This window comes from Halichoeres trimaculatus, unplaced genomic scaffold (assembly GCF_033239565.1).
Source record: "Halichoeres trimaculatus isolate MK-OKI-2021-1 unplaced genomic scaffold, fHalTri1.1 fHalTri1_scaffold_21, whole genome shotgun sequence".
Lineage (NCBI taxonomy): Eukaryota > Metazoa > Chordata > Actinopteri > Labriformes > Labridae > Halichoeres > Halichoeres trimaculatus.
Genome location: NW_027437199.1, coordinates 14,883,105 through 14,900,131, shown reverse-complemented (window position 1 = coordinate 14,900,131; position 17,027 = coordinate 14,883,105). Strand labels below are relative to the sequence as shown.

The window sequence follows — 17,027 nt, the reverse complement described above, 5'->3', positions numbered from 1 at the left end:
AATGCTGTAGCATCAGAATCCATTATGTTGCCTCTTACTGATAAAATGAAGAGTGGCAACAGCGCTCTTATAAGGGGTGTGGAGGTGAATTGGTTTCAATAACCGTTATTTGTCATCATGTTGGAATCTGAAGCCATGTCCACACATAGCCGGGTGTTTTCAAAAACAAGTATCCCCCCCCCCCGCGTTCATTTAAAAAAAAAATACTTCCGTCCACACGCAGCGGGTAAATCCAGTGAGTGCGGCTCCAAGCCCGCAAAACCCATAATGGGCAGTGTTTTCCTGACGTAAAACCCATGCCAGCCAATCAGAATGAGCCCCCGTCATTCAGCTGTGACGCTTGAGAACCGAAAACTCAGTTTACCAGTGTCCACACGAAACCATGAAACTGGAGTTTTCCAAAATCTTTCAGAAAACATTGTTTTAGTGATGTAAAGCTGTGGTTTAGTGTGGACGACAGGAGTAAACGTATAAAAATAAATGGGGTTTCTCAAATACCCGGCTACGTGTGGACATGGCCTGAGATAGTGGATCTGTTGAAGTAGCCTTGAGGGACGGACTGTCTGTAGGAGGGACCACCTTCCTTTTGGGCTGGTGTCAAGGTCAAAGGGCTTGTTCCAACTTCCAATGTTACGTGGGTGGCAAAAATTGATGAAGATGATGTGTTTAAGTTGCATCCTCGTTTTCATCTTGTGATGTTATGCAGGCTATGGTGAAAAATCGAGCCAATGGTTCTTGTTTCAAAGGCAAAGAAACCATTTGATTTATTTGTCCGAAACTTTTTTTTGTGAACCAAATGGTGACAACACTCCATGTGTGCATGTGTGGTTCACGGTTGCTAGGCGCTACCCAAGTAGCTGCCTGTTGCAGCAGCTCTCTCGTCTTTGTCTGTTTCTTGTAATTTTTTCGTCTCTTTTTCGTCATCTTTGTATTTGGAGTGGATCATCACTTTGTATGGTTCATTGTCGGTCACGGACACCAAACTTTTTGTGGCTTCGGCGATATTTTTTACTACTTTTCTCCTGTGTTTGTTTGGAGATCCTGCATGTAACCATGGCTGCATTGTTTACATGCGAAATTAGCTGTTAGCAGCCTGTAGCATGTCAATGCTAACTAGTGTAGGGCTTGATGATTTCCCTTGAGCTGAGGAGGAGGAGGTGAGGACGACGTGCTGGTTCTCGGATGTGAGCTGGGAGGTGACGACGTGGACCTGTCCTTCCATCCAACGTTGTTGGGAACGTGGGATCTAGCTCCGGGGGATGGATGAGCTAGCCGTGCTAACCCGGCATCATGCTGTTCACGGACGTGGCTGACGGAGCTGACATCGGACGCCGCGACACATTGGAAGAGCTTCGCCTGCTGTGAGCAGACAGGATCCAGGAGACAGAGACTGAACAGACTGCTGGGGAGGCTCAGTCCTGGACCCTGTGGAGGTGGAGACTGGCTGGGCTGGAGAGTGGTGGACAGGATGCCGTCATCTAATTTCTTATGGACATTTTTGCACTTTCTATACGCTTTCTTACTTTTGTTTTCTTAAATGCTGCGGTGACTCCTGAATTTCCCCTCGGGGATAAATAAAGTATTTTCTATTCTATTCTATTCTATTTAAAAGTAAGCCTTTATCTGATGATAAAGGTTGTACTTTGGTCAATCACACTGGGTCAAGCTCGTGTGATGTAGGGCCTTTTTCAAACCGCCTCTTACACACTCCCCCTCCATGACGGAGTGCACTCTGTCATGGAGTCACACTCGCAGCTGAATGATGTTCACTTCATCAGGGTGTAGGGTATAAATACTGCTTTGGGACAGAAACTTCACTTGATCTCAGGCAGAAACAGATAAACAAAGAAAAGAAAATAAAATATGACGTAGAAAATACAAAAGAAACTTACTCCCACGCTTCTTTGGCTACATTTCTTTTTTTATTGAAGAGTTTTTCATGTTTCACTATCGCTTGAATGAATTATTTTGTTTTTTGTAAATATTAAACACTCAAACACGAACTGTCTGAACAAATGCAAGGCAGGCCTTAATCAATGACATGTACATCTTAAGTTGTGAACATCTGCATGACAATCATTAAATATTTGTGTTTAAAAGTGTTTGTGCAGGCAGATATGCGTGGAACTTACATTTGTCTGTTGCTTCCTCCCTGGCTGACACCGGACACAATTTAGTGCTGCACGTGTTCAGCGAGTCAGCATCCGTACAGACTTGCTTGTGGAGGGTTTTATAGACCACTACCCCTCCCCGCGGATCGGTTTGGGATGGCCCTTAATGTGGCGGACCCTTTGCGAGAACGCGCAAACGGAGGGGTAGTGGGTAGGGAAGAGTGTGTAGGGGGCGGTTTGAAAAAGGCCCGTAGACTCTGTGGGCTGTAGTGAGTTAAACCTGCCTTTGGATGGGTCAAAGGTGGGGGAGTCTGGAGAAGGGTCTTTACTAAAAGAGAAACTCCTTGGGGAGGAGTTAGGATCTAAAACAAACCTTGGGTTCGTGTGTGCATTTTTCTCCAGGTTGCGACAGGTTTGCACAATTGCAAATTAAAACTTATAGAAAACTCAGGGGAAAATAAAAGTGTGGTATGACCAAAAAGCTTATTCCCGTACTTTTGATGCAGGGGATCAAGTTTTAAATTTGGCACTTGTTGTTGGATCTCCCCCTGAAGCACAGTTTTCTAGACCTTACACAATTCAAAAGAAGGTTGAAAACTTTGATTGTGTCGTCCCTACTCAGAGCAGTAGGGCGTTTTTGTTTTGTTTTTGTTTCTTTGATTGTAAACAGTTTCCTTCCTCACAGACTTCCAGTATTTTGTGTACAAGGGGTTTGTGTCTATGGGTGGAGTTATATGACAGATTCCTTAAGTAAATTTTGTTTAATTTGAAGTTTATGTCAACAAATTTAAGATTTGTAGTTTTTTGGGGGGAGGTGTTATGGATGGAGTTGTTTTGTGAGCTCCAGTCCTCCTAACGAGCTCTCACTCAGCTCACCTGTCCTCATTGCTCCCAGCTGCTGCTCATCAGGCTGAGTCTATAAAAGGAGGATTTTCCCCTCAGTTAGGTGTGTGACAGTAAAGATACCAACACCTTCAGTTGGTTTCTCTTGGTTTGTTTGATGTGTGTTTTGGGGATTGTGTATATGTTGAGGGAAAGAGGTTAGTTATAAGAGACTCAAGAGGGTTGATCTCTAAGGATTTTCTTTTGCACAGTGTTATCTCCCACCGAGTGACTCCACTTTTGTTTAAGGCCTTTTTCTTTTTGTTTATCTACTTTTAGAAGATTTAGTGGTTGACTGTGGAGTGTAAAACCTCCACTTCACCTTTTAGGCCTTGAAGGCCTTGTTTTTGTTTTTGTACTAAGGTACAGTTTTTCTTTTGGTGGTTTCCCTGTGACACGTATCAAATTTAATATTAACCTTTAGGTGGGAAAGATAGGAGCTAAGTTGTCCGGGGCTTTATGCCCCTGGTAGGGTCTCCCATGGCAAACAGGTCCTAGGGGAGGGACCAGACAAAGTGTAGCTCATACAAACCCCTAATGATGAAAAACAAAAATGGTGCCAAGTTTCCCTCGCCCGGACGTGGGTCACCGGGGCCCCTCCTGGAGCCAAGCCTGGGGGTGGGGCTCGATGGCGAGCGCCTGGTGGCTGAGCCTACTCCCATGGGGCCCAGCCGGGCACAGCCCGAAGAGGCAACGTGGGACCCCCTTCCCGTGGGCTCACCACCTGCAGGAGGGGCCATAGGGGTCGGGTGCGTAGTGAGTTGGGTGGCAGCCGAAGGCAGGGACCTTGGTGGACTGATCCTCGGCTGCAGAAGCTAGCTCTAGGGACCTTTTATCCCAAGGGAAAATAAAGATAGTGTTGTGGTGTTTTGGTCTTAAGACTGTAAAACTTGTCCAAAAGGCTGCATAAACTGAATTAAAAAAATGTATCTCATTTTCACTGCCCAACACTAGCAGATCTTTGCTGTAATCTTGGAGTTGTGTGTTAAGGTTTAACAAAAAAAGGAATCTTCCAATAAGAAAAAGCCTGAAGAAAGGGAAACACCATGGGATATCTTTAACTGTTAAAGTGGCAGTGAACTTGAAGGGATGATGAGGTTTTTCCACTCTCAGGAGGATGTTCTGTGTAGCACTTTGGCAATAAACCTTTTAAGCTGGACTTAAACAGCTTGTCAGTGAGTATGCAGCCCACTCAGGGAAGAAGCATGTGTTGTTTGTAAGAGATTGGGTTGAAGAGGAGAGAAGAGCTTTGGAGAGCTAGCCTGTTTACAGAGAGAATGATACCCCTCTCTGCACGGCCTTTCATTTCCTCTGCCATGAAATCCTTCCCCTTCAGATTTTCCTCTACTTTTAAAGAGGGTCCTGAGAATGTATCCTCTACTAAATGAGAGGCTAAACATAACTTATGAACATCTAAAATGACCTTTATTTACTGTAATTAGCTGGCTTATCTATGTCAGCAAAAAGTGAGGCCTTTTTTGTACTCTGGCCAGTTCTTCCTGTCAGTCAAGACTCTCCCATGGTTATTCATGTGAGTGTACCCAAATGTAGAAAATGCAGAGCTCATTTTCCCCATGGCTGCATATCTAAACAGGATGTATGGAGATATCAGCCTCAGCAAGGATATGGGAATTATATTCGCTCTGGAGAATTTTGTTTCCCTACAGGGATGTTGGAGACATCGTCAGATGGTCTGTTTGACTGTTTCCCAGATTAATAGTTAAATATTCTATTCTATAGATATTCTATCTGTATGGCTAATCTAGCCAGGCACAGTGTAACAGGAAGCTGGAAGTCTTAAACACAAAAAACTCAGGCAAGTGAAAGATTGGCAGGCACACTGGCAACTTATTGTACTTGTTTAAAATAGAAGTGATGAGTTGGGCCCTTGAGCATGAGAAGACAGAAAACTTGACTCTGAGTTACTGTGAGGCATGTTTTTTCTGCTCAGTGCTCTTGTGCTCTTCCAGCAAATCCACATTCAGTAGTTTGAGCAATACTCGTTACAATGCAATACATATGGTGTGGAAAATAGGATTTTGGGATTATGTTTTTGGGTTTTTTTTGCCAAAAGGAAAAGTTAAAGTTTAGTTAACAAGTAATCAGTGACTGATAGTTTGAATAGTCAAAACTCTATCAGAGATTACTTAAAATCTCCAGATCCTGGTTGACATGCATTAACTTGTTCTCTTTGGTTTTAAACCAATTTCATGTTTATTTTTAAACCACACATAATTTTTTTTCTTCAGCCCCATTCACATGTCCTAAACTGAATGAACTCCTGTAGGGGACTGTAAAGCCATAATACAATCCATCCATCTTCTTCCACTTATCCGGGGTCGGGTCGCGGGGCAACAGCCTAAGCAGAGAAGCCCAGACTTCCTTCTCCCTAGCCACTTCATACAGCTTTTCCGGGGGGGATCCCAAGATGTTCCAAGGTCAGCCAAGAGATGTAGTCTCTCCAGCGTGTCCTGGGTCTGCCACAAGGTCTCCCCAGGGAGGCGTCCAGGAGGCATTCTCATCAGATGCCCGAGCCACCTCATCTGGCTCCTCTCAACGCGGAGGAGCAGCAGCTCTACTCCAAGCTCCTCACCCTATCTCTAAGGGAGAGCCCAGCCACCCTACGGAGGAAGCTCATTTCGGCCGCTTGTACCCGCGATCTTGTTCTTTCGGTCTCTACCCAAAGCTCATGACCATAGGTGAGGGTGGGAACGAAGATCGACCGGTAAAGAGAGCCTTGCCTTCCGGCTCAGCTCCCTCTTCACCACGACAGACCTGTGCAGAGTCTGCATTACTGCAGATGCTGCACCAATCCGCCTGCCGATCTCTCGCTCCATCCTTCCCTCACTCGTGAACAACCAAAATACAATGTCAAGTTTTAAAGCCAAATAATGTGGGTAAAATGCCACTTTGAAAACTTACAAACACACCTGCAATTAGGGATGGGTACTTTTCACATGTGACACAATACGGTACCAATTCCCGGTACCTGGCAATCGGTACCGGTACTTGATGGTACCAATCTTCTGTACTTTTTGTATATTTATGTGGTAAAAAAAGAAATCAATTTGTTAGATGATAAAACGTTATTCAACTTGCGTATTTATTCTTTGATATATAACCTTGCTATGCTGTGTTCATGTCCAGCATGGAAAATCAACTCCTCTTCCAGCCCCTCACAGTCATAAGGATGCATCTAGGTACCTAAACATGGTACCTTTTGGTTTTATGTGAATAGGTACCCGGTACTGGTTGGTAACTATAAAAGTACCTAATTCGGTACGCATCCCTACATGCAAGTGTTTCCTTCTGAATGGCTTGCTGAAGATTCCAGCCTTGACATCAAAACACTCAGGGAAATCTGCTATATGAATGGAACAGAATAGGCTTCATTGTCCCCCAGGGGAACTTTGTTGTGGACACAGTGCTGACATTATACTGCCTTCATAAATAATGAATAAAGAACCCATTAACATATACGCAATGACCCATAAACACATCAAGTTCAACACATTGGACGATGCCCATATTGCACAAACACACTGACATAAAAGATCAAAAACAACAGACACACGAGGATACTCTTGCACACTCCCTACAGCCTCCCCTGAGATGAACCCACACCAACCAACCCTGAGAACAATTTAGAAACTTAACTGAAGTGGGTGAAAGAGTTTTTGAAATGGTTGAATTTACATTTGGGAACTTTGTACCTTGTGCCAGAAGCAGGAGCTTGTACTCAGAACAAAGGATGTGCAACGGGTCCAGCAGAACTCTCTGAGTACAGTCTGCTCATTGATGGTCTGGAGGGAGAGTTTACCAGTCCTCCCGTCACCTTTATGGCAGACTGTACCAGATGCTGGAGCTTGGATTTTGACTGCACAGAGAGATTACCAAACCATGCTGACATCCCAAAAGTGAATTAGTCCTTGTTACTAAAATGCTACACCTCTCTAAAGCCATTCAAGTTTTTAGCCTGTTGGAATTGTCATGCATCATTTGTATGTTCATGTGCCCTCTCTTCCTCAGCGATGCTGAATACACTTGGATTGGGAGTAGTATATACCACGTCAAATGTCTGCCAGGTGCTGAAAATCCCGCTCTGGCTGCTGTAAAACACAGTGCTTGATAACTCTCAGCAACTCTCTTAGATCCTTCTGGGATGTTGGTGTCTTCAGTGAACTACTCCAGTGATATACTCTTCATGAAATGTTGTACTAAGAAAATTTATTTTTTTTAATCAGTGTTTTTATTCGTTTTCTGGAAATTAGTACAATGAGAAGCTGAAAAAAACCTTTCAACTCATCTTCCATTTGCATAAACACCATACCTAACTTTGCTCCCTTAATACATCCAAAAGAAGTCAGAACACAGCCCCTTTCCTCAGCATGCTGTGTGTTTGAGTGTCTGAGCAGCCAGGAAGCTGCAGATGAGGGAGTTGTGTGCACCGCTTGGAGAAATATCCATGTGTCAACCAACAGCTGCCCCTGTTGTGAGGCAGGGCAATCACACCCCAGAAAACCCATCTTTCCAGTGAGTTCTTCAGCTTCACCTCCTCTTTCTGTTCCCCCCATTAGTCCCATAATACACTCCCTGAGTGTCCCTCCCTGCTGAATACTGTGTGTTGATGAGTGGATGACGCTGTGTGAGCCCATCCTCACCAAACAAGTTGAAGACAACAGTTTTCATGCCCGTCATCACTTGTGTCATACGTACTCTGTAGCAGTAGTCCTGCTGGTTCCACAGTGCTGCCTCTGTCACTTCACCCGCTGTGTTGTGCTTACGTGTCATCACTAATCTAAATAGAGCATCATCACTCACACATGCCTGTCAAGCAGACGAGATGGCATGTAGTGCCTCTCACTCCTGATAGTGTCTCCTTCAGGCACCAAACATATAATCATTGAAGTGTTGTCCTCACAGTATGTTTGCCCTCAGTTTTGTAATTTTGAGCATCAAACAATTTAATTTTCCTCTAGTGTACTTTTTGCAGATGTTTGACGTTAGCGTCTCTATTGTAAAGGAAACTTTTCTACCTGCATCAGAAATGACAGGTATGAGCAAGAATCCCTGCGTCCCAAAGTCTTCCCAAAAGCAGTCTTCTCTTTGTTCCTCAGCCAAATCATAAACTCTACCAGATCTGCCATGCTGGATTGCATTTTGAAGCTTTCGGCTGTTCACTCTGAGGACAAAGGACTGAGGACTGAGGAGGGAAATCAGAGGAATGGAAAGTGAGGGCAACCTTCAATAAAGACCTTTCGGTTGTCCTAATAAGTCTATTATGACTCTTCGGCTGGTTCAGAATGCTGCCGCTCGGGTACTGACTTGGACTGGGAGGAGAGAGCACATCTCTCCAGTGTTAGCGTCTCTACACTGGTTACCTATAAAATCTTGGATAGTTTAAAATCTTTCTTCTGACTTACAAAGCGCCTAATGGCATCGGGCCATCATATCTTAAAGACTTAATTGTTCCGTATTATCCGTCTAGGTCTTTGCGTTCTCAACATGCAGGTCTGCTCGTTGTACCTAGGGTCTCTAAAAGTAGTCTGGGAGGTGGAGCCTTTAGTTATCAGGCTCCTCTTCTTTGGAATAACTTACTGGTTGAGGTCCAGGGGGCAGACACGGTCTAAACCTTTAAGAATAGACTTAAAACTTTCCTTTTAGATAAAGCTTGCAGTTAGAGCTGATTATCAATTGATCATGTGAAGGTGTTAAGCAGGTAATAAACTAAAACAAAGCACTGTTACTGGTTTTTATTTTGTCTGTAACACAAACAGCTGTTAAAGCTGACCGACAGCAGATCCAAAGATGATCATCTTTAAGGTGATGCTGAAAGGACCTCTTTATCTTCTCTTCATTTCCTACCACTAAGGTCAGCCACAGCCATGAGTCTCCAAAACAAATGCTATAGAGAAACACAAAAGTCTCTCTTCAAATGGCTCTCAGTTACCTTCTTGTTAATGTGACACAGTTCGAGTTAGGGTCCTCAGACTGCAATGATGACCCCTCTGTTTTTTGTAGAAAACATTTGACTTTTTCTTTTTCGTTGGCAGTGGCTCTTTTTACCTGGTGCACAGGGCTGATCCTGACACAGCCCTGCCACCATATATGTGTTGCGCTGTCATTTCACTTAGCAATAACAAATTCACCAATCCTTGTCTGTGGAAAACACCAGTCACACTCTGACAGGGGCTGGAGGTGGGAAAACTGCTTTGCAATTTGATTTGGAGGTAAATCCCTGCTTCCACTGGCCTCAGTGTGGGCGTCAGATTAAAAAGAAAAAAAAATATCAGTCTCAACACATCCTCCCACCCAAAGGTGTGAAAGTTACAGCCACACTCTCAAGCTCAGAGGTTATACTGCAGTGATGGAAAAACAGAGGTGTCCTCTACAGTCTGAAACCAGTGAGGATGAAGAGCTCAGTGGCTGTGTCCTGGTGATTGTGGGATTTTTACCTCCATTAATTATCCACCAGATAGCTGCTTCACCTAAAACAAAGAGAGTAGATTTTCCATCCTCTTCCTAAGTCTGGATTCTCTGCATTTTGGGTGTTCCCTTCTCAGATTTCTTGGATATGAACTAATAAATACTTCAATATTACCTTCAGGAACTCGGGGTGTTGCCACATCTCACTGACTCAGTGCTCTGATATTTTTAGAGATCTTTAGGGGAAGCAAAATGTACGATTTGCAACACCTCTATCTTGGCAGGAACTGTAGCTGAACAAGGCAGCACATGAATGGGAACACACACCAGCCCTCACTCTTGTTCAAATCAATTATGCAAAAAGTGTGATGGACATATCAATATACAGCATAAGACAGAGTCCTCCTCTGCACCTCCTGAGTGCTAATGCTGCTAATGCTTCAGTTAGAGGACAATTCCCAGTCATCATTGCTCAAGCAAGACCTGAACTTAAGTACTCAATGCTGTTGGATCCAGTGCTTCTCATTGGATGCAACAGCACAAAAAGAAACCAAGACATCATTTTCTATGTATTGCTGATTTTGTAAAAAAACCAATTAGTTAAATTTGTTATAATCTTGTTGCCACAAAGATGCTATGAGGAGAATCTGTTTTAATTGCACTCCCACACCTGGAGTCTTCGCATACTGTCATTTTACTTTAAGTGAGGCGTGTGTTTGTTTGGAGTTAAAGGGAGATCGGATCAAAACAAATTTTCTTTGTTCAAAACGACTTTTTACTGGATACAACGCACTGAGGTAAGAGACTTATCAGTACACTTTAGTAGAGCTACAGTTTGAAACGTGACATCAAGCAAATGTTGTAGCAGCTGGCTACATGTTAGCCTGCTGCTCTGGCTTTTCTGTAGGCTAACGTGACAACAAGTAGTTGTAAGTAGTTCAGTAGCCATTATATTTAGCGCAGCTGGCAGCCTGGTGCTCTAAGACATGTCTGTAATGTGTAAAGTTAGTAAATCCTGGTTAGCTATGTCCTGCCAGTCATCTACCAAGCAGAGCTAGCTACTGCAGAATAACTGCTGCATGTGGATTGGAATAGACATTAGCTCCAACGGCTTAGCCCCTGTGTTAGCCTTTAGCTTGTGCGCTATCACTCTCCTGTTTAACTTTTTTCTGCTCTTCTGTCCTTTTTTCTGTCTGAAAATTAGGCTCCTGTGTCCACCATCACTACAAATTTAATCACAGAAATCAGTTTTAGCAGAGAAAAACACAGATCTCTGTGTTTTATCTCTTTTCACTACTCAACTTCATCAACCAGCATGCTGTTGTCATAGAGACCTAGGCTTGAATCACTCGTTCCTGCTCAACCCGAACATAACTTATACTTCTTATAAGAAGTAATAATTTGAAATAACCCATAACCAGCAATATTGGCGCTGATAATCTCATTTTAAAGTGTGGATTATGATCAGGCATATATCTAGAAGGGAGACTTTCAAGATCACTTTCAAACTTTTCACAGCCCTCACAGATTTTTAGTTGTGTACACACTGGATTGTTTTAAGTCAGATTTGGGGCCTGATTTGCCACCCCCTGTAATTTGGAGGTGTAAAATGTGGTGTCACTGCCCCTGACTGTGTCAATGCTTCCCGGATAAGGTTGGACTGCCCTTAAAGGAATACCTGCAAGAGCAGAGTAGGGAGTGTCATCAACCAGATCTCACAGCTCACAAGCATGACAAAAAAACTGCATCCAGAGCCAAGTGGGGAATTGAAAAAAGACCATCTTGTTTTGCATTATTCACCCGTTCTTTTTTTTGTTTTTGATGCTACAGGACAAGATGGCTAGCTGACATTGTCAGTCATTCCGTGTTCGTTTACCTTCTGAAGTCATGGCCAACATGTGTTTCTGTGAGGTCTTATGTTGATAAAATCATTGCCTTAGCCATCCAGGGTATAGTCCAGAGGTCTTCTGGAACTGCTTTGTGTCTGATCCTTTTGTGTGTGGTCTCCCATGATTGTGAAGTAGGTTGAGATCTAAAAGTCATCTAGTCAATGGCTGGTCTGAGACAGGTAGCTGTGCAAAGAGTCGGAGAGGGTTCTTTTAATGCAAAGATCCAAACCAACTGTGATGTTCCCTGTTAAAGCCGTTTATCATGCTTTGGCTGAAAATAATAGCTGTTATTGAGGAGTTCAGTAGTTTTAAATACACAATCAAATCCAATTACTTTCAAATGATGTATTTACATCCACTCCCTTTCATCTACTGAGAGCTCAGCAGTCACTGAGCTCGGGGAATATAAGATGTTTTGTTTTCTGTCTTCTTCTTGATTATATTGTTAGCAGGCTGAAAACCAAGCAGGATATTTTCCTGTTTCTATTAAATACACCAAGCTTTGACAAATTACCTGAAATGCAAAATGAAAAAGGGTTACGGTTTTAAACATCGGAACAAAGCATGGGCAAAATCAGCCAGATGAATACTCGGGTGCAAATGATTTTCAAGAGTTAGGAATGAATATGTAAAACAGCCACCGCTCGGCTCGTCTGGAGACTGTTTCTATGTTAATGTGACATTTAAAGATCTGGCTGAAGGCGCCCGTAACAATCACAATGGTTATTATTGGAACATCATAATACAGCCGTAAGTGCATCTGAGGAACATGATGCACAAAGTGATGAAGCAGACACTGATGCCAAACGCATTGAGTCACAGAGAAGAGAAATGTGAGGATATGTCTCTGTTTTTAATTACAAGTGCACAGCCAGGTGTTTTGATCGAACAGCTCACACAGATCAAGAAGAAAACACATAACAGTGTAACATTTAACACGTACAGTATCATCTACTGTAGATGCCTTTGGGCTCTGTACACACCTTAGACAAGGCTATACATCATATCATACATACTTTAGTTTACAATGTTACTGTTACAGCTATGAACGTCCCTGGAGTGTGGAATGTTTGAATCAACCTTCTACAGAAAACATCCCATGAGCTGTGAATTGATCCCTCACTTGAACACAGGGAGCCTTGAGAACATTTCCTATCATCAGAAGATTGTGAGATTAAAAAAACAGCTTTAGTTTGACTTCACTTCAGGACAGGGTCTAACATCTACACGTTGTTCTCTGACCTTGTTTCTCTTTGCCCACTGCTCACATGACAGTTAACACACGAGGGCAGAGAAACAGCACGACAATGCCTCGAAGTCCAGATACAAAGAGGAAACTACACGTCTTCCTTTACATATAAATGCTTAGAGTCTTAGCATGCTCCATAAGACAGCTTGCATGCAATTCTAGACTCAAATCTCTTGTTTATTGATCCAGGAGCAAAAAGTTGAGAACATCATCCTGCTTTTATGTGTTATAAAACTTTTTGTATCCAACCTGTAACCAGGGTCATTTTGATCCAAATTATAGAAATAGTTGATCACCAGCAGAGGGAGGAGGTGTTGCACCTGGGGACTCTCTTTTTGAAAATAAAAGGAAACCAAGTTAAGAAACATTTCAACACTAAATCAGTGAACCTCTGTCCCTTTCCGAGCCACAAATCCTTGAACGTTTACAGGAGGGAAAAAAGTACATTTCTTGCATCACACGTCGCTGTCATGGCTCTTTCCTAGCTGCTGATCTTCGTCAGCATCTTATTGATGGCCTGTTTGACGTGCGTGGTGGAGCTGCGGCGTCTGGCCTTGCCCTGCACGGCCTTGCGGCGCCTCACCTCGCGGCACAGCTCGTGGAAAGCCTCGGCCACGGCACCGCCCTCGTTGGCACACGCTGAACATTCGTAAAAGGCACACGCCATTTCTGCAGCCAGCCGCTCGCCTTCCTCCGTGGCGACCTGCCGGATGTGGTCCAAATCGGACTTATTACCCACCAGGACCAGAGGAACGTTTTTGGGTTTCTTCACCTCCTCTAGAAGACTTCTAAGTGGGCCCACCTCCTCGAAGCTTCCTCGGTCTGTGATGTCATACACAATGACAAATCCGTCTCCCCAGCGCATGTGGCCCTCCTTCAGCTGGATGTCCTCCTAATACAAAGAAAAAAACTGGTGATGAGCTCCAATGAATAAAATTCCAGTTTTACTGACTCTCAGAGAAAATCTTTATTTTCTTACCTTGAAAAAAATCAATGCATTCTCATATTAGCATGCTGTGTACGGCTGCAGGGTGTTAGCTTACTGTGTTATAAAGACTGGAAACACAGCAAGGCAATAGTCACACTCTAACAACAACTTAGTGTATTTTTTCTGTCATTGCCTCAGTGTTTCATTGTAAGGGAGCAAAACAGCTGTGAGGACATTGGACAGATATTTTCCATCAAATAAGAAAAGACAAAGCAAGCTAAGTGGGTGCTACACTGTGAGATTTTAAAAAATGCAGACTTCTGCAGCCATCAAAGAATTTTTCTAAAGTGTAAGCTTTGCCAGGGGAAACAAGCAAATCCAAAGGGGATCTGCTCTTTTCTGGTTCTTACATTTGGCATCCACCTCAGCTGCAATTCTCTTCCCCCGCCCACTCTAGAAGTTATTTATTTCAGTCACTCAGGGCGCAGTCACCCCGGCCATCCAAACCGTGCCTGAAGCACGGTTGGCCCCCCCACAGCGCTGTTCCCCAGCTAGAGAGTATGGCCAGCGGTGACACTGCCCCTATATGAACCAGACTTTAGCGGGTATCACACACACACACACACACATGGCCCGCCTATGTCATTGTGAAGCATCTGTTTACATAAAGCGCAACCTCATCAGAGTCAGCACAATGAGACACAGAGAGCACTGCTACAACTGTAGAGACTTTTAGACTTATAAGTCGTTTTGGCCCAACACAGCCCCCTAACACCCCCGCTTTGTTTAAAATGATTGTCGAGAGATGCGCTCGTGGCCATCATACGTCATGGATCACACACGCCGTCCGCGTGCTTGTGCTCATGCATGAAGTAAACTGTGCCTAAGCCCACCTCTCGTAAGCGTGCCAAAGCAGAGAAGTAAAGCGTGCTTAGTGAGCCAGTGTGACTGCGTCCTCACCGGTCAAATCCGTTGGTGGATCGTATATTACTTTACAACAATGATCTACAGAAGTATCCAACCATTGACTATCAAATAGTATATTTGCTTGTAATGCCCATCTCTACTGTTGAGCTCACTGACCAACAATGATTAGCTCAGCATCTGAAGTTAAACAAGTTCAGCTTGAACAAGGCGCTCAAACCAAAATACTGGTTTTCTCTTAAAAGCTTCAAATTCAATCAGGCTACTTTTTGCGTAGTTTCCTGTCCCTGCTAATTTTACCTGCCATCAGTTGTACCAAAGTATGTACTTAAGTATCATTTTTTAAGTTACTTATTACCTCTGCCAAGGAGATTATGTTTTTGGGAGAGTTTGTCTGTTTGTTTGTTAAGAAAGAAGTGATTAAATTTTGGAGGTGATCCAGATCACTGTCTGGATCACACTTTTTTAAAGGATTCTTTATCATTGTGAGATAAGGCCATTTTTACCATATGTGTATATAACTCCATGATAAATGGTCAGATTGCTTTGCAAAACAATACAAGACAAGGTCACCATAATTTCTGACAGATGTAAAAGTACGACCCAGATCCTGCCAATATTCTGGATGCTAAGATCTGGAATATGAAATATGTACTGGGTCATCATAATTTTCAACACTGTCAGGTAACAAATTATGGTACAATCCTGCAACTAACACCAAATTGTAGCAGACAGTCTGCTGAAAGGGAGAATAACATTAAAGTAGGACTAAAGTTTTGCATAACAATCACAATTTGCTTGACAGAGGTCTGCGCTTTCTGAGTGCTTTTCCAGTTTTTTTTTAAGTAACCTAAGCTAACCTTATGGGGTCTGCAACTTAACTGCTAAGCTATACCTAAAACTATCTTTTAACCTGTTGTGAACCAAATCTTTCGCCTAAATCCATGGAGGTTTTTGTTCTTTGCCAACAGAAAAAAAATAAAATAAAACCCTTTCAGAATTTGTCAGCCATCTGTTGGTAATATAGAGATTCCTTATGAGGGTTTCCGTGTTGATGTTCCAACTTTTTCAGTGCTCTGTAAGCTAGAAATAAAATTCTGCCCCAGTCTAAGGAGCATCAACATTCAGGCACCTAATCTAATAATGTTGGAGCAGAAACAGTCAGCCCTGTGCTAACAGGATTTGACTGGTCTTGGTGCAGACTTTAAATCCTGATGTGACTGAAGGGAGGTACAAAGATCCTCATCTCACAGTTATTGATGGTGGAAAGTTAAAAAAAAAAATCACATCTCTCAAAACAGAGGCAAGAAAGGTTGACGTCTGTGTTTCTGCCCGGCTTTTGAACTTGGAATTTATGAGCGACAGAGAAAAGTCCACCTCCACAAATCATTACAAAAAAAAAAAGCACAGTGCTTTGATATCGAGTCAGGAGAGGCCTAACAGCTAACGAAGCCACGTCTGGAATCAGTCAGACCTCATCTATGCCCGCAGAAAATAGACTACAGAGTAATGACAGAGAGATGACTGGCTCAAGTGTCGCAGGGGAAATCAGCCGCTAGCAGAACACCTACATGGCACTGCAGTCTATTTATCTTCAGACACAGGACTTACGCAAGCTCTCCCTCATGGCCAGGACCCTGTATGCTTCTTTCAGACAGCAGGAAATTATCTGAAAGTGCTATTCAGTCTGAAATCCTTTCCTTTAGTTCTTAAAAAAAGTGTTTTCCAAATATAACAGGCAGCAAGGACAAGTGATAACTAAAAAATGCTCACTGTCCAGTTGTATAACATTTATTTCGGGCGCATTTATACAACAAAGAAATAATCCACTGGACACAAATTCTTACTGTATGTGTCATGCTCAGTACTTAGTATGAATGTTTTGTTTGTTTTGAAGTGCAGTCTTACATATAAGAAGAGTTACCTGTGAGATGGCTGTTACTTTGGAAACTGATGGAAATGAAAACATTTACCAACTTTGAGATTTAACAACTCTGCTCCACTCTCAAACAGTTAGTGGCAGTAATGCACCCAAAAATGGAGTGTCAACTTCCACAATTGGAAAAAAAATGAAGAATGTTTTTTGCTGTGCATTATGGGTAGTGGTATGTGAGGTAGACTGGTTTGTCCCAGAATTAGATTTTTCATAAAATGACATCCAGAGATTTTTCCCATCCTGCAGATTTTGCTGTTTTTTTTTTTTTTGCTTGCTAGCTACTTATTATATTTGAGACAAATTAGCATGTGCTACATAGAAAGTGAGCTGTTTTTGAAAACAGCCTGAAGCTTGAGACCTGATACTTACTATGAACACTCTGGTCCCTAGATGACACGGATGTTAATGTTTGTCACAGTGATACTTTGGCTTCACTTCACTTTTCTTTACAACTAGGACACACTGTCCATCTTTATTCAACATTGTTGACATGTACCACATTATGGACTACAGATTATTTGACACCTCTTAGGTGTTTTCATTCTGACTCTTGGTTCAAATGTTTGCTAAAATATCAAATAATAGAAACATATATATATCTGTGTTACCTGGCCTGCAGTGTCCAGAATCTCCATGGTGACAACTTCATCATCTATGTTCGCTTGGTGACGATACGTTGATT

The 17,027-nt window shown here is 42.8% G+C and overlaps 1 protein-coding gene across 1 annotated transcript in view; it reads right to left on the bottom strand.

Annotated features, from left to right (window-relative positions):
• Positions 1–12,147: 12,147 nt before the first annotated feature.
• Positions 12,148–17,027, bottom strand: part of rerg (RAS-like, estrogen-regulated, growth inhibitor) — a 53,469-nt gene continuing 48,589 nt past the window's right edge. Inside the window, exons 4-5 of the mRNA XM_074698469.1 lie at positions 16,954–17,027; positions 12,148–13,449 (exon numbers count right to left, since the gene is read on the bottom strand). Coding sequence (XP_074554570.1) covers positions 13,039–13,449; positions 16,954–17,027 — 485 coding nt within the window. The 3' untranslated portion in view covers positions 12,148–13,038. The remainder of the gene's footprint in view (positions 13,450–16,953) is intronic.